The 24621-nt window shown below is 40.8% G+C and overlaps 7 protein-coding genes across 18 annotated transcripts; 3 read left to right on the top strand and 4 right to left on the bottom strand.

The window, feature by feature from the left end:
- Window positions 1-12: 12 nt before the first annotated feature.
- Window positions 13-3745, bottom strand: KUP3 (K+ uptake transporter 3). The gene is made up of 9 exons (NM_111071.3): window positions 3496-3745; window positions 3103-3343; window positions 2775-3020; window positions 2548-2598; window positions 2175-2435; window positions 2009-2061; window positions 1743-1857; window positions 1402-1656; window positions 13-1322 (listed from the first exon to the last, which is right to left on the bottom strand). The coding sequence occupies exons 1-9, from the start codon at window positions 3541-3543 to the stop codon at window positions 223-225; spliced, it is 2370 nt and encodes a 789-aa protein (NP_186854.1). The 5' UTR covers window positions 3544-3745; the 3' UTR covers window positions 13-222.
- Window positions 3746-4347: 602 nt separating this feature from the next.
- SRG3 (senescence-related gene 3) lies at window positions 4348-6191 on the top strand. Its single transcript, NM_111070.4, has 3 exons — window positions 4348-4691; window positions 4927-5367; window positions 5452-6191. Exons 1-3 carry the CDS (start codon window positions 4449-4451, stop codon window positions 5851-5853), a joined length of 1086 nt encoding a protein of 361 aa, NP_566159.1. The 5' UTR covers window positions 4348-4448; the 3' UTR covers window positions 5854-6191.
- AT3G02030 (transferase) lies at window positions 5511-9450 on the bottom strand (the record flags this gene model as incomplete). Of its 2 annotated transcripts, none has more annotated exons than NM_111069.4 (13): window positions 9040-9450; window positions 8916-8967; window positions 8774-8829; window positions 8548-8706; window positions 8333-8437; window positions 8007-8113; window positions 7804-7925; window positions 7607-7715; window positions 7341-7471; window positions 6872-7236; window positions 6584-6690; window positions 6431-6516; window positions 5511-6341 (listed from the first exon to the last, which is right to left on the bottom strand). In NM_111069.4, the coding sequence occupies exons 1-13, from the start codon at window positions 9332-9334 to the stop codon at window positions 6047-6049; spliced, it is 1989 nt and encodes a 662-aa protein (NP_186852.4). In that variant the 5' UTR covers window positions 9335-9450. The 2 variants fall into 2 exon arrangements, with proteins under 2 accessions (NP_186852.4, NP_001327586.1); NM_001337378.1 differs by having other exon boundaries at window positions 6047-6341; window positions 6584-6697; window positions 6867-7236.
- Window positions 9451-10445: 995 nt separating this feature from the next.
- Window positions 10446-16646, top strand: AK3 (aspartate kinase 3). Its single transcript, NM_111068.4, has 13 exons — window positions 10446-10740; window positions 10844-11340; window positions 11419-11501; window positions 11617-11812; window positions 11890-12039; window positions 12137-12232; window positions 12320-12436; window positions 12501-12620; window positions 12714-12806; window positions 12883-12999; window positions 13131-13247; window positions 13326-13388; window positions 13485-16646. The coding sequence occupies exons 2-13, from the start codon at window positions 10948-10950 to the stop codon at window positions 13617-13619; spliced, it is 1680 nt and encodes a 559-aa protein (NP_186851.1). The 5' UTR covers window positions 10446-10740; window positions 10844-10947; the 3' UTR covers window positions 13620-16646.
- Window positions 13916-16452, bottom strand: AT3G02010 (Pentatricopeptide repeat (PPR) superfamily protein; the record flags this gene model as incomplete). Its single annotated transcript, NM_111067.2, has 1 exon — window positions 13916-16452. Exon 1 carries the CDS (start codon window positions 16391-16393, stop codon window positions 13916-13918), a length of 2478 nt encoding a protein of 825 aa, NP_186850.1. The 5' UTR covers window positions 16394-16452.
- Window positions 16647-21225: 4579 nt separating the features above from the next.
- On the bottom strand, window positions 21226-24259 carry ACR6 (ACT domain repeat 6; the record flags this gene model as incomplete). 11 transcript variants are annotated; one of them, NM_001337375.1, is made up of 8 exons in its annotated part: window positions 21296-21888; window positions 21995-22618; window positions 22729-22833; window positions 22899-23489; window positions 23577-23759; window positions 23862-23907; window positions 24053-24133; window positions 24249-24259. In NM_001337375.1, the coding sequence occupies 7 exons, from the start codon at window positions 24257-24259 to the stop codon at window positions 22292-22294; spliced, it is 1344 nt and encodes a 447-aa protein (NP_001327456.1). In that variant the 3' UTR covers window positions 21296-21888; window positions 21995-22291. The 11 variants fall into 11 exon arrangements, with proteins under 11 accessions (NP_001319446.1, NP_001327452.1, NP_186848.1 ...); NM_001337374.1 differs by having other exon boundaries at window positions 21303-22235; window positions 22326-22618; NM_001337368.1 differs by lacking the exon at window positions 24249-24259 and having other exon boundaries at window positions 21226-21888; window positions 24053-24221.
- Window positions 21286-22083, top strand: ROXY1 (Thioredoxin superfamily protein). Its single transcript, NM_111066.4, has one exon. It carries the CDS (start codon window positions 21436-21438, stop codon window positions 21844-21846), a length of 411 nt encoding a protein of 136 aa, NP_186849.1. The 5' UTR covers window positions 21286-21435; the 3' UTR covers window positions 21847-22083.
- Window positions 24260-24621: the final 362 nt, after the last annotated feature.

Here is a 24621-nt window from a genome sequence, read left to right as displayed (position 1 = left end):
AGAGAGAGAGAGAGAGAGTGAAGTCTTTAGCTTATTAAGAGTGGTTTACATTTTACACTTCCAAGCACACATTTCAGGATTAAGATATAATGTTTCGCAGACTACATTCCCAACCAGAAGAATATTTAAGTATACAATTTTTGCCTTGGGGACACTTGAAACTTGAATAGATTGTTCCCATTATTCCCCCCATGAATTATGAATGCTACTCATATTAGTGGCTTAAACATAGTAAATCATGCCAACTTCAATGAGGCTGATGTGAGGAATGTTGAGTGCTACGGCTGGCCCTCTGCAGTTCTTCCTCAAGAAAGAATAACCGATGTCTATCGCCATCTTCTTCAACCAAGACGAGGATTTCCTCGATTTCACATACGAGTGGCCCATTATATATGCAACACCCGCCTCTTTCGCCCGTATCAGATCCATTAGCTCTTCCCTCACTGAGGACCCCATCCCACCACTTGACGCCGTTAACTGGAACCTCACATGCCTCCTCCTCACTTGCCCTTGCGGATACTCATCCTCGTACACTGAACGCAAACTCTGCAGAGTCATGGATTTACTGCTTTGTATCGTGGGGTCAGCATAATCAATCTCCTCTACCTCTGAAACCGTCAGGATTGAGTTAGAGAGACTCTTCTGGCTGCTTAGAACGGCCATTCTCCCATCATTAGATTGAGACTCAGAAGCCGAGGATTGGAGGTCGCTTGCTTCCATCTGGATGAACTCCGCTATGCTCTGTACAAGCTGATTCTCAAAGTCCCCGTCTTCCCGTTGAATGTCCTTGTAACCGTACCTCACTATGCACCTGTACATACGATAAGGCTTCGGGCAAACTCGACCAATGAGGAAGCGTTCCTCAGGGGAAACATGAGGCACTGGAACTGATTTCACACAAACAAACACCACGACTTTATGGAATGCAGGCAGGTTGGTCACAAAGTGAGAGAAAATTGCAGGAACTCCAGTTGCAAGTTCTGAGTAAACGAGTCCTATTCCAGGAACGCGGACAATACCTAGACTAGGTCCTAATCCCAGCAACCACTTCAATGAAACTTTGTTATGAAGATCAAAGCTGTATTTCCTACGGGTGCCATAGTGCCACACATACATGGCGATCATAAATATGAACGTGAGCACAAAAGGCACCCAACCTCCCTCGGTAACTTTCATTAGCGCTGCTGAGAGGTAGACACCTTCAATTATCCATAGAGTTCCAAGAAACAAAGCCGCCAGAAAACAACTCTTTTGCCAAACCACGACTATGACAAGAGCCATGAAAAACGTTGTGATGAACATTACTACCATGCATGCGATTCCTGTGAGTAATGAGAGAACCACCATCAAACAATCAGATCCTGGAGAGGGAAATATAGTTTGCAATGATATAAAGTTTACCGTAGGCATTTCCAATCAAAGTTGTGTCTCGAAAGCCTATAGCCATTGCAAGAGTAAGGATCATCAGGATCCAGTTGATCTCCGGGATATAGATCTGTCCATATATATGTTTCGAAGTATGGACTACTTTGATGCGTGGGAAGCACCCTAGGGCATGGCATTGTTTGATTATTGAGAACGTAGTGGTTATCACAGCCTGACTGCCAACAATGGCTGCAAGTGTGGCAATGACAAAGACAGGCCAGAAAACAGGATCTGCATAAAGGACCAAGATCATATAAGATTGTCATTATCACAAGGAAAAAAGTGAATATTAAACCCTGGTGTCAAAGTAAATGAACCTGGGACTGAATCGTAAAAACTGTTAGGAATAGACCCGAGGTTCTTTGACAGGAAAGCTGCCTGGCCCATGTATTGTACCACCAGACAGGGGTACACGACAACGGCGAAAGCAACCTGCACAAAAAAAAAAAAAAAAGTAGAGTGTAAGAAACAAAGCTGCGCAACCAGCATGGACTTATGTTGAAGGATAACTACCAAGGCTGTAGAGAAGTCACAGATAAAATAACTGATGTACACCACTACTAGACAGGAAACCTCTGCTTACTCTGATTGAGACCGAGGTGAAATGGCCAAGATTTGCAAACATGGCTTCAGTACCTGATGAGACAGCGATAATCACTTTAGCAACATAAGACCATTCACTAAAGGATTCAAAACAAGCAGAAAATAAATAATATTATGGTTATGCCTTGATCCAGAACCAGAACTACCTGTTACAGAAAGAAGAACCCCTCCAAGAGATATCCATCCATCTTGACCAGTCACTCTGAAGAATTTGATGATATACAGTGGGGAAACTGCATGTATTATCTTTGGATTCCAACGGATGATGTTGTATAAACCGATGAAGAATATTGAAATAAGCCAGATGATCACAATTGGTGCAAACATGAAAGCCACCCTGTGAGTACCACAATGTTGCAAAGCAAACAGTCCGACCAATATGACACAGGCAAGCACCAGTAGTTCGCCTGCAGTGGATTAAGAGACAAAACATCAAAACAAAAGAAAGTCACAAGATGTAATCAAACAACAAACAAAACTTGATACAGGCACATAGTGGAAGCAACACGTATTAGATACCATCAGTCACATTCTTCTCTGTAGCTTGCAAGCCTGACAAGGACGACAGAACTGAAAGGAAGCAGGAGTTAGTCAGTCAGATATTGACCACAAACAAACAAAAAAGATGCTGATGAATAGAAAGTAAGGATGGTCACGAAGAAGGTGGGTGGTTACAACTACAAGTAAGAGACGATGAAATTAACTCCAACTCTGAATATAATATGTAGGAGGCAGGCATGCTTTACCTGATAAAGCTGGGGTCAGAACCCCGTCTCCAATGACCATAGCAGCTCCAAAAAGTACAACAAGCAGCAAAGCGGTCCTCAGCCTTTTGTGCTTTTCAAGAAATGTTCTGAAGGGGGATGAAGTTACAGTATCCGTGGAAGGACCAAACTTGTAAGCTGAGAGCTCCTCATCAGCAGCTTGCTGGTTAGGAAGTAAGCTAAGCTTAGCATGCCTACAAAGCAGGGAATAGAGAGCAAATGTTCCGCCTAGAGAGGCAAAAACAGAAAAAGATTCAATCATCCGGGGAGATATAAGTTGAAGAGAGGAGGATCTCGTTTGCTACTGCACCTTCTCCATTGTCATCGGCACTCAGTAATACAAGAAGGTATTTGAGAAGGGGAATGAGCGTGAGGGTCCAGAAAATCAAAGAGAAAGCACCAAATACGGCATCCTCGTTGTGATGCTTGTGCAACTTTCCAATAAATGTGCTAGGGAAGACATAAAGAGGAGAAGTACTGAGATCACCGTAGACTACACCAAAGCTCTGGTAGGCCAAAATCAAGTTACTAGAGAGATTCATCCACGAGAGCTGAAGGAAACGGATATCAACAATTCAGTAAGTCTGAAAACAGAGCAATAGAAGAATCCCAGCACAAGAAAGCAAGGGTCTTTATTTAGATAGAAATGAAAGCAAAAGCCAAACATGCTATGAACAGTTCAAGTGGGCATAAAGGAGCTAACTTGAGAAGGATTCCGACGGGGAGAGACTCCAGATTCCGCCGGCGCCATCGCAGGTTGTCGATACAAAAGAGATCAATTGAGCGAATCAAGTTGGAGCTCTTCAGACGAAACCCATCTTATCTCTCACTCTCCTCTCCTAGCATCAAATATCCACCTTAATTAATTAGCAAATACTCTCTCAACGCGGGAACCTTTATATCTGTCTCTCTCCTCCACTCACTTGTTTCTCCGATTAGCAATTTTCCTCGAGAAGTGAAGTGAAACTGACAGTCTTCTAATAATAATACTCACCAGTCACGTTTTCCCGTCCTCGGGTTGGCCCCACCTATGTTGGCTCGTCGTCAGGCCCATTATGGGCTCTCCTAAAAGCCCATCATAGATCTTGTCACTAATATACAGACACTATATCTTATCTTAAAAAGTACAAGGCCCATTTAATCAAAGGGCGTGATAATATGTAGTAGGAGCTGTAAAGCTTATCAAGGTAGAGAAGATGTGTCTGTCGAATAGGAGGAGTTTAGTAAGATTGTATATGCTTTGGAATATTCGGAAATTTAATGGAAGCATTTATAATAGATAACCAATCCACAAGTAACAAAGATTAGAACGAAGGTGTGAATCAATCAACATTGATGGCTAACTCTATTCGATTTCCATCTAGAGAGAGCTAAGGCCCACCAGGAGCCCAAGAGAGAGGGAGACAACCAGGAAAAAGAGAGGGGAGGGAATATCCAAAAGGGATAATTTCGATTTTGACTGTTATTAGGAATGATGACGTGGCGATCCAAAGAATATTCCAAGATCCCATCATCTTCTCCTTCTTTATTCTTCTTCTTCTTCTTCTTTTTTAAGCAAAGCCCCCAAACCCATATCCCTCTCCTCACAACATCAATCTCACAGGAAGGAAAGAAAGAAAGAAAGACGAGCCCTTTTTTCTTTCTAAAAATAGAAATATGTCTCTAAAAGCCATTCATGTCTCGGAAGTGCCAAGCCTCGACCACTTCCCTGAGAACCCGTCGCTCATTTGCTCCTCTCGCAAAGCGAATAACAAGTTTGTGGTGGTTGGCCATAGAGGACACGGCATGAACATGTCGCAGTCGCCGGATCTAAGGTTCTCTGCTCTCAAGGAGAACTCCATCCTCTCCTTTAATGCCGCTTCAAAATTCCCTCTCGACTTTATCGAATTCGATGTTCAGGTATTTACTTATTTCTTTCAATCCTCTCTTCGCTCTCGGTTCGCCGCATTCGAGTTTCGATCGGCTTCTTTTTTTTTTTTCAATTTGGTTCAGCCACGTGACCGCCGGCAATACCACGTGGGGTGCCTAATTCGTTGACATTTTCTTATTTTGCGCAAAAAAAAAAAAACTGTTAATGAAATGTAAAAAAAAAAGATCTGATCTGATCTCTTTATTTTTTTAATTGATCGCGCAGGTCACCAGAGATGGCTGCCCAATCATATTCCACGACGACTTCATCTACTCCGAGGAACAGGGAGTGGTGTACGAGAAGAGGGTCACGGAGGTTTGCTTGTCGGAGTTCATGTCCTACGGGCCACAGAGGGATACAGGCAAGACAGGAAAGCCTTTGCTGAGAAAGTCAAAGGAAGGGAAGATCCATAAGTGGAGCGTCGCAACCGACGACTCTTTCTGTACTCTCCAAGAGGCTTTTGAGAAAGTAGAGAATCCAAACCTCGGTTTCAACATCGAACTCAAGCTTGACGACAACGTCTTCTATTCCTCCGATCACCTCTCCCGTCTTCTCCTCCCAATCTTGCAGGTCGTGTCTGATATCGGAAACGACAGAACTATCATCTTCTCCAGCTTCCATCCTGATGCAGCCCTTCTTGTCAGGAAGTTGCAGACCACCTACCCCGTAAGTTGATGGAATCCCAAAAGCTACGTACACTCTTTCCACTTTAATCCATCAACTTAATTTATGATCCAAATTCAATTACAGGTATTCTTCTTGACCAACGGAGGAACTGAGATGTACCACGACACGAGAAGGAATTCGCTTGAGGAAGCAATCAAAGTATGTTTAGAAGGAGGCCTCCAAGGGATTGTCTCGGAGGTGAAGGGAGTATTCCGCAACCCCGCTCTTGTCAACAAGATAAAAGAATCCAAGCTCTCTCTGATGACATACGGAAAGCTAAACAATGTAGCCGAGGCGGTTTACATGCAGCATTTGATGGGGATAGAGGGAGTGATAGTTGATCATGTGGAGGAGATAACAGAGGCGGTGAGGGAGATGATGAAGCCATCCAACAGAGATGCTGATGGTACTAAGCCAAAGCCTAACTTCTCTGACAGAGAGCTCTCCTTTCTTCTCAAGCTCATTCCCGAGTTGATACAACACTAAAACTATCTCTTTTAGTTAGGATCTCTAGTTTCCCAAAATGTGATAGTGTTTTGTATCGGGAAAATTTGACAATGTGGGTGCTGCTATCATGATTCATGAGGTGAAAGCCCAAATGTTATGGAATATATCTGTTTGCAGACGGGTTATGACTTATGAGGTATCAAAGCACCATCAGCAAATTATGTAAATGTATTCAAAAGTGGAAAGTGGGGACTTGGGAGAGGAGGCCGTGCTGCAGGTGATATTTGAGACGGGGCAAGAGAGGTCTGTAAGGATCCTCCTCCCTTCTCTGCTTCACAAACTTTATGCATCTCTCGACCTCCTTCTTCACGTCTGCGTACACCTCCTTTGCCTTGTCTCTGTCTCTCAACTCTTCTGCTCCCGTCTTTATCTCCTTCCCAAAGTAATAATAGTATCTCCCTGGACACTTTGGTATCACTCCTGGCATGTGGAAGTCTTGGTTCCCCTCTTCTCCTTCCAGGCTTCCCCTTTAGATCACCAACCATGTCAAAATGTCATCACCCACCCTCATCCAGTTCTACAATTTATATTCTCTACTAAATTCTATTCACATTACCTCACCTCCGGGCCTTCCGCTGTCACTCTTTTTAGCACCTCTTTCACCAACGGAACCTTTATCTGGTCATTGTAGTCTACGACCACCTGCATTCGTTAGACAGAGTTACACCGATTATATATTACACATGACATGGCTGCAAAATGTGCTCACTTTTAAAAAATCATCTTCCCCAACCCCACAAAAGGGGACTATTTTGGCTCCAAATTTGGCTGCAGCTCTAACAAACTCTGCTTTCTCTGGCCACATCAACTTGTATTCTTCTCCCTGTTAATGAGTAAATCGTGATTCAGTACCACATCTAACAATGAGAGGAGCAATACAACACAAGGGTGATATCCTGATATATATAAACACCAATATTCACATGTCCAAAGTATCTGCTGCCATATATGATACCCCACTCAGGAAAACCAACGAGTATTTAACTACTCGCCTTACGGTGTAGAGCTTCGCGGATGCCTCCTGGAAACAACAGAATATGGGATTTAGCAGACAAGAGATTATGGAGGTGAGTGCCCGAGATGGGGACCGACCCCATCATCCTGAGCATGTCATAAACAGACACATCAGGTAACAATCCATCTCTCAGTCTCGAAAACATCATGGGGTGCACAAGAGGCCGCAAATTGATGTTCCTCTCGTGAACAAATTGTCCTGGGAGTGATATTTTGTCACTCGCCAGTAGCATGTGATTGCCCACCAACAGTACAGGTCCTTCTGATGGAATTCCCCCAAGACCCCTCACCACTTTCCCATCTTCTGTCGTCGACAGAAATACAGGGCCCATGATCACCTCAAGAAGCCTATATCGTCGCAAAAATATTATCAAGATCAATCAAACTGTATCTTTTCTACTTTTAGTAATGATACAAGCCATTTTAGAAACATAATTTGTATGTGTATTAACCTGTTGATCCCATAACTTTTGTTAAACTCAGAGATGGTTGGTGGGATGTAGTCGGAGACGTAATCCTGACGAGACCCACGCCGGTAAAAAGAAGTGGCTTTTATGATACTGACCAGATCAATGCCGTCCTCCTGTCATATCCGAAAGCAAAAGGAGATGTAATATGAAGCATCTCAGATTACATCTTTGAATGAGATGAAATTTAGTGTATGGCAGTTGTATTCGCACAAAAGACAGCAGAGTGAGAAGAACCGAGACAGATATACCAGAAAAAGGCAATGGCCGTTGTCTTTGAATGAGCGGACTTCACATTTAAGCAGTTTTTTCCGAAGTCGTTTGCCTTCATATTTACTGGGTAGTATTTGGTCATTTCCGCTGTAATTGATAAACAAGTTAACTTAGTACTCCGGTGGAATTTTCAAGGATTATTAGAAGAACCCGTGCTGTGAGAGACACCACGAACCTGGACAGAATTAGAGTCTGAGCTTGTACTAGATGTAGATGTGCATTGGCAAAAATAGCAGCGGCATCAAGCAACTTGAGCTTCCACAGAAGAGTTTCTCTCCGAAATGTATCAGCTAGGATCTGCATAGTCAGATTCTTAACCATATTTGACAACACTGGAAAGCTAACGACCTACCTACGATAAATGAGTTTGTCACCTACAGAGGTTAATGTGGATGTTATCACCAAATCTTGAAAAATGTTTGCAGCTGTTTCCGTCTCCGGAAGTCCTCTGACCCAGTGAGCAACCATCCTTTTTAAAGGGCCACCTTAAAATTCCAATAGAGCTTTTATGCAGCTAGGAAATTAAAAACCATGTCTTATATCACCAAAACTCACATGTTAATGCATAGTAGTAGTAAACACTTGAGCTTGACCAGAGTTTTGAAAGATGCTTTTACCATTGTGTGGCGTGATTTTAAATAAAGGGGAGGGGCCATTGGCTTGTCAGAGTTCCAAAATCAGCGAAAAGATAAATCAAAGCTAACCTGGAATCAAGCTTAGCACGGAAGGAAATGCAAGATTAAGTTGGTCTGGCAAGGCTTTAACCAGGGGAGCAAGATGTTGCAGCGAAGAATGCCCAAATGATGTAGCTGCAAATGCAACAATACTCTTTAGATCAAATCTAGACGACGTGATAAGACTAATGTTCAAACACATACAAATGAGAAAGTCCTAGGAAATAAGAAAGGATCAACGTCACCTGGGTTAGAAAGAATCAAGACAAGATCAATATCAGGGTTACAGGCTGCAACAGCGAGTGCAATGCAGGCGCCGAGAGATTCTCCAACAAGATATATGGGTTTCCCAGGTGATCGTTGATTTTCATATTTGACAGTTGTTTCAACCATGGCGACTAGATCTAAAAGCATCCAAAGTGTTAGAGAATCAGATAAAAAGATCTAAAAGAGTTGAAATAGAGGAAATACCTGTGAAAGAAGAGCGATTGCTCGCTGGTATGTGCAAGCACCAGATATCAAACATCCTTGTAAAAACAAACATCGCTCAGCCGAATCAACAACCACCGCTATAAGAAAAACTAAAGGATAGAAACGTCCTTTGATCACTCACTGTCCAAGTTTCTGGTGCTGCCTTATTAGCCCGAGTCCATTTCCGTCGATACCTAACGACAGTCATTTCCGAATTAGAGAAAGCAATTGCACATTTCTAACTAACTCAATTAATCGGGACTAACCAGGTAGGAAGAGAAGGAGCGGGGCACCGTCACATGGATCCTTGCTTCTTTCGAGGGGAGAGAACCAGCGAGATGGGCCGTTGTCTTCCGGTCTGATGAAATCCTTAGCCGCCTCGAGGTAGTTCCAGAAGCTCTTAACGAATGGCTGCTCGTAGTCCACAAGCCTCGAGCTAAAAACGGTGACAGAAGCGGAGAATCGGCGTGCCGGGGGTAGGGTTACTCCAAGGGGGTGCTTGTGCTTCTCTCCGTTGAATAATCCGACGGCAGAGAGCGTGTGAAATCCGGTGGCCGCCATAGGCAAAGAGAAGCTAGTAGTAGTTGTGGTGGTTCGTCCATGGAGAAAGAATTTAAACCAAAGATTTTTGTGCTTTCTTTTTCTTTTCCTTTTTCCAGCCGAAACGAAGATCTCATGACTTAACGGTCTCTCCTCTCCCCCCTTGTCGTGCTGTTTTCATTTTCAACGAGGCGAATGTGTGATGTTTCAAGCTTTCTCAAACAGCAAGCAGTTGCTATCTTATATAGCTAAACCACATACATACACTTAGGCAAGAGAGTAGAGGCTCAAGAATAATTGATTTCGGCCTTTAATGGGCTTTTAGTTTGGCCCATGAGTGACTCCATTTGTCTTCAAACAAATGAAACTTGTTGTAGACGGAGAAACAAATATCACCATTTCAGGAGGAGTTAGAGAGGAAAGAAATAGTACATCTCTGTTTGGCAATTAGCGAGAGAATAAAAGCTAGAACGGATTTACATAGCTCTTTGGAGACTCCATGGCCGGGAGAAATGAGGAGAGAGTTGCTATGGCGGATCCAAAGAGCTGAGTGAGTGAGAGATCTTTCTTTCTTCTTCGGCCTTATTCGGAATTCTCTTGACTATTCTCCATAATGCCCACATATGACATTAAGGCCCATGGGCGTTTTTCTAATGACCCATTAAAGCCCTTGTCTCTCAATTCATACAAACCAACTGCCTCTTGTTGTTCCCGCGCTGTTTAAATACTAACTATATACATATCGCCATGAATCATTATTACCTTCACTATTTAATTCATGCAATAATCACTATATAAAATAAAATTTTGCTACTTTCCTTTTTTTCGTCTCTCGACTTTACCGTCAAAGTTTGTTAGATCTCATCATTGACATTGGACGTCCATTATCTATTTGAGTATTTCTGATATCGATTGTTTATTCCTCTAGTGAATGTAATTGCATAAGGAAACACTAAATGTGGAAATTGTTGACAATACACCTGATGCCACGTATTATGCAGTTTGTATATTATTGCTAATTTAATCAAACAAAATATGTATATCTATGAGTAGGTGGCCACGTTTTTTCGATTTACCATTTGCTAACACCCCCTCAACCTCCTAAGGGTTCACTAATGGAATTTGTAGATGTCACGTTTTCCAACCAAAAAAAAACAAAACTTTAGTTAAAACGACTAGTATATATGTGCTAAACCAGGAGTTTGAATTATTATTAAGCAGATTCATATTTTGGAAAAGAACACTGAAGTCGAATGATCGTTCGATTCTTTCCTTTGCCTATAAACATTTAACATCCGAGACCGAGTTCACTCCGCAGCCGTCTAATCTTTTTAGCTTGGGATCTTGACCGTCTACGATACTCGTCTTGATACATAGCTCGGAGCTTGTCCGGCTTTGTATCAAGCAATCGTGAGCCCTGTCAACTGGTATATAAGCCAATTCTCAATCTCCTCTCTGCAAGATCCATTTTTTTATTTATTCATGCATTTAGCCTTGACTCTGTTTTGCTTCTACGGATCTTCGTTTCAGGTGTGCGCACTAAGCAAGCATACTCTATTATTTGTCGAAATCACAAGAGCCAGCCAGTCTCTCTGAGTTCTATCACAATCTTCTTCTTCAGAGCTTATTGAGTAATGGCGGCTTCAATGCAGTTCTACGGAGTTAAAACACCAGAACTTGCCTTAAACTCAAAAAGGATTGAGTTTAGCTCAAAGGGGCTCAACTTCTCAGCACTCGTGTCCTCTGCTCGTGTATTCTCTAGAAACGTAGATCGTTCTTGTAAGAACATCGCTCTGAGAGTTACTTGTGAAGCGGGAAGAGTGGAGCTGCTAGAGAGAAAAGCCTCAGAGACTTTCAAGTTAAACAAAACTGAGAAAAAATTGACCTGTGTAATGAAATTCGGTGGCTCATCAGTGGCATCAGCAGAAAGGATGATACAAGTTGCCAAACTCATACTCAGCTTCCCAGATGAGAAGCCTGTTGTTGTGCTATCAGCAATGGCAAAGACCACCAATAAGCTTTTGATGGTAAGCAAAAGTGAAGTCTGTTGCACCTTTTACCTTGTTTCTTCCGTTATAAAACTTTGAGCCGGTGGCTTTCATTAGGCTGGGGAGAAGGCTGTTTGCTGCGGTGTCACCAACGTCGACACTATCGAAGAGTTGAGCTATATAAAGGAACTCCATATAAGGTTTCTTTTTTAAGAAAAAACAGACAGATTTATTGAATCTTTCATACGTAAAGTTTTCCAACTCAAATTTGCTATATTCTCATGATTCAAGAAAATCAAATTCTACCATGTCCAGGACTGCTCATGAGCTTGGAGTGGAAACAGCAGTTATTGCAGAACATCTAGAAGGACTGGAACAGCTTCTTAAAGGCGTCGCAATGATGAAGGAATTAACTTTACGCTCAAGAGACTACTTGGTTTCATTTGGAGAATGCATGTCCACTAGGCTATTTGCTGCGTACCTGAACAAAATTGGGCACAAAGCACGACAGGTATGTATATATATGTTACCTAGATTGATCACCTTATAGATTGTTTCGTGACTTGACGATGAGTTTTGTTTTTGCAGTATGATGCATTTGAGATCGGGATTATCACCACAGATGACTTCACTAATGCTGATATTCTTGAGGCAACATACCCGGCGGTTTCGAAAAAGTTACTTGGTGACTGGAGCAAGGAAAATGCACTCCCCGTTGTCACAGGCTTCCTTGGAAAGGTATATAAAATAACGATTGATTACGAGTCTCGTGCACGCCTTGTTGTGACATTTTTAGAATTTCGAAAACAAAAGGCCTCACTTTGAGTTTGTGCAGGGATGGAGATCTTGTGCTGTAACTACGCTTGGTAGAGGAGGTAGCGATTTGACTGCAACAACGATCGGGAAGGCTTTAGGTTTGCGGGAGATCCAGGTACCATTATATCCGGGGGTTATTGTCTATCAATGAAGATGTGATTTTGCAAAACATATATACTCTACTGTCATGTGGTGCATGCAGGTTTGGAAAGATGTGGATGGAGTTTTGACTTGTGATCCTAACATTTACTGCGGAGCTCAACCTGTTCCACACTTGACATTTGATGAGGCTGCTGAACTTGCTTACTTTGGTGCCCAGGTAACCAACCTCATAAAACACTTGTTGTACCAAAAGACCAAATGATTTACCTCTTCCATTGCAGGTGTTGCATCCACTTTCCATGCGCCCAGCGCGAGAAGGTAACATTCCTGTAAGGGTTAAGAACTCTTACAATCCCACTGCTCCAGGAACTGTCATCACCAGATCAAGAGACATGAGCAAGGTACGTGAAGTCAAATTGCATCACTAGTATTACCCTTTTTTATACCACGTACAACATCACCATGACCTCTTCTTCCTCCTTATCTTCTCCTAGGCTGTATTGACCAGCATCGTTCTGAAACGTAATGTCACCATGTTGGACATCACTAGCACCCGTATGCTCGGCCAATATGGTTTCCTTGCCAAGGTAACCAACTTAACTCCAATTGATGACAAGATACTCCCTTTCCCGCCCTCCCAGCTCACACTTTCTATCTCTGCAGGTGTTTTCCACATTTGAAAAGTTGGGCATATCTGTGGATGTTGTTGCAACCAGCGAAGTTAGCATTTCTTTGACATTGGATCCTTCAAAGTTCTGTAGCAGAGAGTTAATTCAACACGTAAGCTTGTGACTTTGTATCTGTGTTGTTTTCTTTGAGAGAACTTTCAGGCTACGTACCACTTGTTCTTGGAGCACAGAAAATCAAATCAAGACTCATCTTGTATTCTGTAATTCTTGGCCATGTGACAGGAGCTTGATCAGGTGGTGGAGGAACTTGAGAAGATTGCTGTTGTAAATCTGCTTCGACACAGATCAATTATCTCTCTCATCGGAAATGTTCAGAGATCATCATTCATATTAGAGAAGGTTAGTTAACTCTCTGGTTTGGTTTGTATGATTTAATATATAGATAGTCATAGTGGCTTACCGATGAACAACAAACAGGGCTTCCGAGTACTTCGAACCAATGGGATTAATGTCCAGATGATCTCCCAAGGTGCATCTAAGGTCAAACCTCTTTCAACTTCTTTGGCAATATAGATGATTCTGTACAAAAGGTTTACCCCTTGAATACACACTCGTCTGACTTTTGGATGCTATCAGGTAAACATCTCACTGATAGTGAATGATGATGAGGCGGAGCATTGTGTGAAGGCTCTCCACTCGGCCTTCTTTGAGACAGACACTTGTGAAGCAGTCTCAGAATGCCCGACCGGCTACATCGCTGCCTCTTCGTGAAACCTCTAGGTGCAACCTGCAAGGTCTGAAAGTACTAGCTAGTTTGATGTTATGATTCTTGTCAGACTGGTATTAGGAAACAAAGCTCCCATTCTCCTTGTGTAATATAATGTAATTTGATTGGGAGATGTACTGGAAAATCAATAAGTTTTCCTATTTGAATATATGATTAGGACTGCCTACAACATCAGTTAAGGTTACAAAATCTCAATCCCAAGACCAAAGAAAGATATCGAAATAATTGAATGAAACACGTACAGAACCTACTCTAGCACTTTGTTCTATATAATGCTGAGTCACCAGTAATCACCACAAGAACAGACCCCCTCACTAAAGTGATGGAATCTGCTTGTATCCCTTACAGTTATCTCCCTCTTTACAATCTTCGATATTAGTTTTATTGCAGCATGGCAATCCCTGCAGGCCCTCAAGTTCTTCATCACAACAATCGGACACCCTTCTGGTGTACTGATCAGAGCAAATGCAACGGCTAAACGTTCACTGTGGTACTTAAGCGACTCAATCTTCATCTGCTCATCTACGTCTTGTACTACCGAACTAGTGTCAGGCTTGTACCCTTCTCTCTCAATCTCAGCTGTCAATTCATTGATCTTTCTCACGATCTCATCTCCGTTTGGGTGTGTCTGATCATTTGATGAGAACACATGAATCTTGTGGTTAACTTCTACCCAGCTATAAGCCGGAACCTTTTTGATTCCGCGTTCGCGCATTGCTTTCTTCACATCCCTAACTTTTTCCCATTCCCCAGCCGCTGCATAGATGTTTGACATGCTTACATAAGCAGCAGCGTCCCTGAGCTTCTCCATACTGAAGAGCTTCTCTGCTGCTCTCTCAGCAAGGCTTTGATTCTTGTGAATCCGACATGCGTTCAACACTGACGACCACATAATTTCATCTGGCTCAAAGGGCATTTCGTCCATCAACTTCTCTGCTTCTGCAAATCTTCCGTTTCTGCCAAGCAAATCCAGCATGCATGCATAATGCTTCTTTTTTGGAGTTATCCCATAGATTGGAGACATTGCCTGGAAATATTCTGTTCCTTGTTCAACAAATCCACAGTGACTACATGCAGTTAAGACGCCTAAGATGCTGACTGAATCTGGCTGGAGACCAGATTCAATCATCTTTGCAAATGCACCAATAGCTGCTTCTCCATCTCCGTTATCAGCGTGTGCTGAAATCAAAGCATTCCAGGAAACTGCATTTCTATCGGGCATCTCTTCGAATACTTGAACTGCATCTTTGATAGAACCACATTTGGCGTACATATCAACCAGGCCACTTCCGGAGAACACATTTTCCAAGTTCCCTGATCTGATTATGAATGCATGGAGTTGTTTCCCCAGCAACAGAGAAGCGAAACTAGCGGAAGCTTTCAATACAGTAGCAAAAGTTGATTGGTCTGCTCGTAAATTTGATCCTCGCATCTTGGTGAACAACTTAAGCCCAGCTCCATGAAGCCCTTTCTGAACGTAACCTGAGATCAAGGCAGTCCAGGAAACGGTGGTCCGTTGTGGTAAACTCTTGAATATCAACTCAGCTTCCTCGAACATTTCGCATTTTGCATACATATCTACTAAAGAATTCCCAACATGAAGGATTGAATCAGCCGTTGCCAGGAGGGCCTGGCAGTGCAATTGTCGACCCATCTGCAAGGATGACAAGTTAGCAGCGATGCTCAGCATCGTCGCGAAAGGGAAGTTTCTGCGATCAAACCCCATGCACTGCATTTCTCTAAAGAAGTGGAGGGATGCCTCGTATTGATCAGCCTGTGAGTAGCTTGAGATGACCACATTGTAAGAAACAAAATCCAACTCAGGCATCTCATCAAAAAGCATCCTAGTTTCAAGAACACGGTCATGTTTGGAGTAGAAATCAAGAATTTGATTGCCAACAGAAGCATCCCTGGAGAAGCCGGTAGTAACTGACAGAGCATGGAGTTGCTGACCAAGAGCAAAATCGTGCAGCCCAACAACAGCCTTGAGAACCCCAGAAAATGTGAAATCTGAAGGCTGGTGACCAGACTGCCGCATTTTAAGAAAGAGATGGATGGACTCCGTGTACAAGCCATCCTTCTCGTACCCTGTAATAAGGGTGTTGAACGTGACAGAGTCTTTCTCTGGAATCTCCTCGAACAACACACAGGCTAAATCGAGTCGCCTTACCTCACAGTAGGACTTAAGCAGAACATTGGAGACAGTGAGAAAGGGGTTGGTATCAAAGCCTAACTTGACGGCAAAAGCATGAACCTGACCGACCGCGTTCTGGGGAACAGCGTCATTGCAGCCTGGTAAAAGCGTAGTAAAGGTGACATGATCGGGCAGGGTACAGGAAGAAGACCTGCACATCTGACGGAAAAGCTTGAAAGCTTCATCGAAGTGGCTGTTCCGGGCGTACCACCCCATCAAGATAGTCCACGTGACAACAGTTCTGTCGGGCATTGCGTCAAAAAGGTCTCGGGCGCTGGAAACATCACCCGTCTTCACGTGACCGGAAATCATGGTATTGGTGGAGACAGTGTTCTTGTGAGGCATTTCGTCGTACACCTTGCGTGCAGCAGAAACTTGACCTCTCCTGAGAAGGTCCTCGACGATGAAATTGGAGCGACACGTATCTGTGTCGAAGCCAGTTTTAATGATGCGAGCATCAACACGTCGTGTGTCGAGAAATGTCGCCGGTGACGGTTGTCGGAGCTGCCGTAAAGTGGCAAGAGTTCGTGAGCGGACTTCATTAGAGTTGCAATAAAGTTTCATACGCCTAAACCAAACTTTCGAATTTTATACTGCAGTTTCGCGATGATTACGAAACCCCAATATACAATCAATCATACTAATACTATATATTGATCTCCAGTTTAGTTTGGTACTAATGGCGAAAGAACAATTGGGACAATGTTCCCCTTTTTTAGTGCTCGAACAGAAATTACAAATACAACTAAAAAACCAAACAAAAAAATCAGAGTACATAAGCCCAAAGGGTGCAATTAACTAAAAGCCCATAAAACAGTCGCCTAATAAGCCCATCAAACAATCATCACTCAAAAAGCTTACAAAACAATCATCACTTAAAAAGCCCAAAATATTGATACGTTATATTCCCACGCCACGCGTCGATCAAAGTTCCTGTTTGACCCAATAAAATAAAAACCATGGGTAAATTACTACTCTAAAATGAATAATTTGTATATTGAAATTTGCAAAAAATAAAAATAACGAACCTAGTGAAATCGATAAACAACCAAACATAACAGACAATATCGTGATGTGATATAACTTTTGACGCAATATCTATGCAGCATAACAAAATACTAGTAATAGTAATACGTTTCAAATTCCAAAGAATGAAGAAGAAACAGAAGAAAGCAGCCGTTGACTGTTGTTTGAAAGTGAAAGAAGACAAGGAGGTATATCAGATGCTCTCATGCTTGTCACGCGCACGAAGCTATATATTAGTACTATTTTGCATATATCCCTTCATTACATTTACAACGTACCATATATTTCTATATTATATACTCCGTAATATTACAAATTATTTGACCAAAACTGCTAGACATCTCTATACGTTCTTATAATTTATAGTTATATACCAATAAAAAATGGAACAAACAAAAAAAAGTATTAGTATTTGCAGCATTAGTATACATTAGTAGTATTTGCAGCATTAACAAAACTACAAAACCTCGACCTTGTAAAACTATGACATAATAATGAGTAAATATATTTAGGGAAAAAAAAAAAAAAAAAAAAGGGAGTGCGTAGACAGTCAACGGGAGGATAACGTCAGCAGCGAGATGAGGCAATCAAAGGAGCAAAGCCTGAAAAAGTAAAGCCGTCTTGTCGGTTACTCCTTTAACGGCCCCTTCTCCTTCTTCTTCTTCTTTTATTTTTATTTATTACAGTACATCTTTAAGATATATAGAGAGAGTTAATATTGCTTCTCTTCTTTTCTTAAAGCTGCTCTTCTCTTATTTACCATTTTGCCCTCTTTCTTTAACTATATAGTACGTACTACATTATTAATTAGTAAATTAAAAAAGGTAAACACACAAAAAGTACGCGTGGAACGTGTTAAAAAAAATTTAAAGGAACACCAATTCAGTTCTTAAAATAACGAATAAAAGAAGAGAGGAGTGTTTTGTGTACGAATAAAAAAAGAGAGGAGTGTTTTGTGTATTAATAAACAATAGTCGAGGATCATTCGGAGTGCTAAGGTAAAAGTCTATTAATATACTCCTCTTGTATGGAAGATAATACTCAAAGAATAATGTGTTCACGTAAATACGACTAGTACTACATAAAAGCCTTTCAGTTATCAGTGGGGACTGCAAATTCCGTATCAATATGATCCCTAATAAATAAGCTAAGGGATGATTAATTGGGTTTAGGTCTGTTTAAGCGAGAAAGAGAAAAAAAGGTTCAGGGTATAGGGGGAGGCGAGGCGGCTCGCGTGGGGCACAAAACTCTGTTTCATCTCTTCTTCTCTCTCTCTTTTTTTTCTTTTCTTTTATTGTTGTTGTCTTCTTAATTCTACTTCTATTTACCACTTTGTTGCCAATGTCCCTCTCTTCCTCCCGATGGTCAATCACCCTCTCTCTTATTTTGAATTTCTTTTTTTCTAATTTAAATCCGTATGATTCATTTGTGTCTATCCCATTCCTTAATCACTGATTTATTTACTCTATTTCCATTTCTTTTTTTGTTCCTCTTATATTTTACAACGATATATACAATTAATATTTTATTTACACGATAAATTACTTCGAAATATACTAAACACAATTGTGAATATTCAGTTTGACCATTGTTTAGTACTAATTATACTAAACAATATTTCAGTTTTATAAAAGAAAGCTTTCTGAATGAGGAGGCTTGGATTGATATATAGTTATAACTTTGGTGTCGATCGGCATTATTATATTTATACTATATTTTTTTGTTAAATATTATATTTAAAACTATTTACTACGACTTTTGTTACTCGGTTATATATTTTTGTTCCAATATTAACTACGATAAAAGCTTAGAACATTAATTTCCTAGATTAACTATGCACATATATGTAGCGGTAAACAACTGTATATAATAAATGAATTGGGATATACAAATGTTGTGAAGCCTAAGTTAATTATTAGGTGGCAATGAGGGATAAACGCAGTTCGTGAATGTGTGTATCAGACTATCAGTGCGATAAACAAACAATTAAAATAAAAAAACAATAATAAGTGAAATCTTATGTTGTAAACAGACAAAAACTTGTGGTCGACAAAAAATAATAGAGGGCCATGCACCTGCATGCAGAACAACATATCGACGTATATCTCGATGAAATACTTTTATCTTTTGGTGAAATAATAAGATAGTTAGTGTTAGTGATAAAGATGAGTGGGATTGCAGTTTGCATGGGCTTAGGGTTATATACTAATTATAAATGAGGATTTTTAGGGGAATTCGTGAGCACTCCCACAATACCCTCACCGCCTTTTCGCCGCGACACCGACATGCGATATCTTCCTTTTTCTTTTGCCTTCTTTTTTGTTTTTACGTTTTCCATTTATTTTTTTACTAACTAAAGCTTTTTGGAAATTCAATATACATTATAACATATATACATGTTCCATAGCATATACAGCTACACCACGCGCATACATAGGCACAGATATGTACCTTCCTCTGTATCAGTGTATTACAGATATATATGAGCCAGCTGTTTGTATATATATAATATATACATTGTTTTATAACCCGTAGGGACATATCTTGGTCAGGTGTTGGAATCAGACTCGGACCATTATACTTCGACGATAGAACTCTCTAAAGCTTATTTTAGGGTTTAGTTCAAACCCCACCTTTCATCTCCCTATCGGCTTTGTTTCACCGTAAGAGGTAAAAAAAAAACGAAATTTGAAAATATAAAAATATGAAATGAAGATATATTTATAACAAAGCACAACATTAATATTGTGCAAAGAGAGACATACACACAGATATTTATAAATGGCAAAGACCAGATAAAGCTGAAAAGATAGCATCACGCTCGTATTCTTTCTATTTTTTATTTTGATATCAATTTATATATTTTGTTGTACTAATTAATATAGGCCAGAGGGCTCTCGTTTCCTGCCATCTAACCCTACCCGTCCGATCGATCAAAATCTCTTTTTTTTTTTTCTTTTTCTCTCTAAAATGTTTTTTTTTACAAGAAGAAAATCATCTTTTTATTGATAATCATAAAACGAAAGATTTTTAAAGTTTTGTATAATGTTAGCCTTGTATATACATATTTAAACTTTGAAGAATAAAAAAAAAAGCCAAAAACAGAAAAGAGCTAGATCAATATACAAAGGAATAAGGAATGTTCAAAGTTTCAAGTTTCAGGCGTTGAATACGAACTTCAGAAATGTTCAAAATACCCTTATTGAAAAGCATGTACATACGCTACTCGAAAGGGTTAATATCGGAGAATCGGTTGAACAGATCAAACATTGTATGACAAGTGTTACGTAAGTCTTCTGTCAGGAAAACTAGATTTTTAAAAAAAAAATCAAAAATCAAAGGTAAAGCGATCCGACAACCACAATCCGACAAGATTATTTATCTTTTACGATTTCTCATGCAAAGATTTTTTTCCAGAAAAGAAATACATGAGTTTAAACACTAAAAGAAGTAACTTTCTTTTTCAGCTAGAGGGAGCATAACTGTACGGACTTCTCTTACTATATTCAATATACATATAAAATCTTCTCTTCCATCAATCCTTCGTTTTAAATCTCATTTTAAGATTTAATTTATTGTGGAGCTCAAACCTGAGACACACAAAAAAGGCATTTCGTGTATAAAGGACACAAGCGTGGAAGCCAAAAGCATGTCACAAACTACAAACTTTGTAAACTTTGAAGAAAAAAAAAAAAGGCTTTTTCTATATAAAATTGTTCAAATTTTAATATTGTTATAATTAAACCCATCCAAATTAATTCATGGGTGCTGTTCTTATAAAATATGTACACATCATAATTCTCGAGTCATAATTCTTTTTCTATATATATAAGGAGGATGCTATTAATCTGGATAAGAAACATAAGATTCTGACTCCTTAACAAATTATGATGTGATGATTACACATTTGCTGGATTGATGATTACTCGGTCGTATGGAATTATATATTTTACAGAGTAGAATGGAATAAAAGAAAAACCCTGCCAAAATCCATATTGTACAGATTGAGGGAGCTTATCTACGTGGAAATTATGGTTTCTTACTTTATGATCATGTATCTGAAAATACAAAGAAAGAAAAAGAGAGAATTAAGTGGTAAGAAAATTAATGGTGAGAGCGGTAAGAGCCGACAAGAAGGACAGACGGAGCCGTCTATTACCAACAACTCCCTTCTGATAAAAGCCTGTTCTTCAACTCTCCTTGCCTTTTTTTTTTTTTTTACAAAAAAATGAAATTATTCCGATAACTATTATCGGTGTTTGTTTTCAACAGCAATCACTATCTTGATGTCATCGGTTTTAATTCATATGTTTTGTTACTTTTTTTCTTTTTTTCATGGAGAAGTAAATAGAGGTCATGTTATTATACACAAATAATAAAGAAAGAAACAATAATACTAATAATTAGAGGAAAACAGAGTTAGACTCAGAGGTGTAGTAGGCCTCTATAAATACTCTGCATGGCTCTCACTCTCTTCTCACCAACAAACTTTAGCCAATCCCTCTTTCTCTCTTATTCGTGTTTAATCTAGTTTCTTTCCAAACAAAAGTGTAACAAGAGAAAGAGAAGAGATATCAAAGATGCAATACCAGACAGAATCGTGGGGATCATACAAGATGAGCAGCTTAGGATTCGGCGGTTTGGGGATGGTGGCTGACACTGGTCTGCTTCGTATAGAGTCCCTGGCTTCTGAGAGCGCGGTGGTGATCTTCAGCGTGAGCACGTGCTGCATGTGCCACGCCGTGAAGGGTCTCTTCAGAGGAATGGGCGTCAGCCCCGCCGTCCACGAGCTCGACCTCCACCCCTACGGCGGCGACATCCAGCGAGCCCTCATTCGTCTCCTCGGCTGCTCCGGCTCCTCTTCTCCAGGGTCTCTCCCGGTCGTCTTCATCGGCGGTAAACTGGTTGGAGCTATGGACAGAGTCATGGCTTCTCACATAAACGGCTCTCTCGTTCCTCTTCTCAAAGACGCCGGCGCTCTCTGGCTCTGATCCCTTCCTCTGCTTTCTTTTTTCTTTTCTATTTGAAGTTTTCTTGTAAGAGAATGTGGTGGAGGAAGATTAGGAAACTAGTCAATGGCTGTAATGACAGGTTTTAGATTATAGTTTGTAATTAGAGAGAGAGTTGTTTTAAGCTCACCTTTCTCTGTCTTCCTCTTCTTCATCTCTTATTGATCTTTCGAATGCTCTCATTAAATCATAATAGTAAACACTTTGCATCTTTATTAATGTCCCCTGGATCCATTAATCAACGGTATTAACTGACGCCGTATCTATTCAAAGGCAGTTCCTGTTATTTTGTTCACACAAATTTACACACAAGGGACTTGTTGAGAGGGGATCGCTACGATCAGCTTAAATGATGCCCTACTCTGTCTAACCTATACAAAGCACACACACACTCTATGACTATGAGTGAGATAGGTGAAGCTTGAAGCTACTTGGGTTTGAAGATGTTACTTAGCAAATACCCCATTGTAGTTGTTTCGTGCGAAGGCCTGCTTGTACCAAGAACAGAGCAATGCTCCTTCTCCTTCTTCTTCACCTTCAGCTTGCTTACTCCTATCTGTTGTCTGATTGACTCCACGATTTTTGATTCAACCGGGTTTCCAGTCACGTCTGTAACGTAGAACGTGTCTTTAGCCTTACCCTCTCGCGTTGATATCTCTGCTCTCACAATGGTTAAGCTGTTCTCTCGGAATGTTCTGGTTATGTCTGAGAGAAGACCAACTCGGTCTTCTGCTGATAATTCCAGCTCTAAACCCTGAAAGTATGTTTCATATGCACAATCTGTCTTGAGTATATCAGAAATCGATGCAGAACAGAATGTAATTTGAGCCAAGACAGAGAATTTTCACATTCCTAATTGGTTACCTCCGATGCTCTCCTCTCAATGGCTGCTTCCAGACATTGTATGACACGTTCTTGCTCTGCTTCTGAGTTTATGGGAAGTCCATCCACATGACGGATGTAAAATTCCTGCAGCAAAACACTCATATTATTGTTAGAAGAGAGATCCCAACAGACGGCCGTTGAGTAGTTACCTGATAAGCCTCCACTGGTTCTGTGCTGACCATGCCATGGAACACCACATACTGCATATCAGTCAAAGTACAGACTACGTCAAACACAAGCTTTGGTCTATCTTTGGACCTCATGGTAACAACGGTATAATCCTTCTCAATGTTCATTAGTGTGACACTGGGCCTTGACGCCGATGTCCTTGCTCTTTTGACTCCCTCGTAGTCCCTATCATCAAACATGATCTGATGCAACCGTCTCTCCCTGTGTGTATCAGAACAAGAGAAGACTGTTTTCGCAGCTCTTGAGCCGCTGTTTGTCCTCACTACATTGCACAGCAGCTCCTTGATGGTGGAAAGGCGAATCGGGTCAGTAATGGCAGAATGAGTTGAATTGTCCGTGACATGAATAACCGCTGCAGCTCTGGTGTTGTGAGTCCATATCTCAGCGTTCACAACGTTGCAGTGAAGGTCTGTGAGAACAGCAGATACTTCAGACAAGAGACCGGGTCTGTCAGTTCCAGCGAGCTCAATGGATGTGTATTCGTCAGTGGGCATTACACCAACTGAGCTTCTCAAAGGTGGAATGAACCACCCAGCGTTGCTCTCTATCCTCTGCGCAATGAATTCAACAAACGTTTTACACAAAGAAAAAAACCTGTTGAAAATGAAAGAAAAAAAGTGATGAAATACATTAGAAACCTTTTGGATATAGTCAAGGACTTGAGTGTCTCTGATCTTATTGCCATCTTGGTCGATGACTTTGAAAACGTCCATGAACCAACCTCCATCGGAAGAGATGTAAGCTTTCTTGATCACAAGATTCATATCAGTGAGCACTTGTACTACTTCCAATAGAGTCCCATGTTTGTTCACACTATCAACCTTTTATTTAGCACCACAAACAAACAGGGAACTCTGTTTTCTCAAAATCTCTTTGTTTGGTACAGAACCACTTGAACAATTTGAAGAGACAGATTTATTTACCTGAATAACAGTGGCATCGTCGCTTGCGTTGTTGTCTATTACAACTCTGTATCCACCATGAAACATACATAAATAAAGATGAATGTTTTAGCAGCTGGAATCTTTACAAGGGTATAGAGGCTCACAAACGGAGCATGGAGAAACAGAGGACCTAGAAAACAATAAAAGAGTATGGAGAGAAAGAGAAAAACCTGGGAGGATTCATTCTCCTGATGAGCTTGGCATATTCATCATCATCCATGGTTGTAGTATGTATCTCCTTGGTGATTTGGCTGCAGCAGAAACCCAGAAGAGTGTGAGTCCTCCAATTTCTGAGGAAAATTCCTAAAAGAGAGAGGGAGAGGGAAGTTGAAGGAGGATAAAAATGGTAGGCCACCGGAACCGAACCTTGTTTTCATTAGTTGATCGAGCACGTGCCACTAAAGATTCTTAGAGATGACGTGGCACGGGCACAGCAACTTTTAGATTCTGTTATAATTGTTCGAATACTACCAAAAGTCGGGTGAAGATTTGGGGTCAATTTGATGATCATAAAGGGGATTATATTCTCCTTCTCAAGCAAGATGTGGTATTTACTAGTATAATAGATCATTCGTTATCTTGAGGTAGACCTCTCCGTAACGTTCACAGGTGCATGACCAAGTAACAATTTGATTCCTTTCCAGCATAACGTCATGTTGGTTGCAAAAAGAAGGCAAAGTAGAGCAAGCAAGCAAGCAAAGCATTTTTCTTATTTTATATTTTGTTGCGGATTCCACCA

This window comes from Arabidopsis thaliana, chromosome 3 (genome assembly GCF_000001735.4).
Source record: "Arabidopsis thaliana chromosome 3, partial sequence".
Classification (NCBI taxonomy): domain Eukaryota; kingdom Viridiplantae; phylum Streptophyta; class Magnoliopsida; order Brassicales; family Brassicaceae; genus Arabidopsis; species Arabidopsis thaliana.
This window is presented reverse-complemented; position numbering and strand designations above follow the sequence as displayed.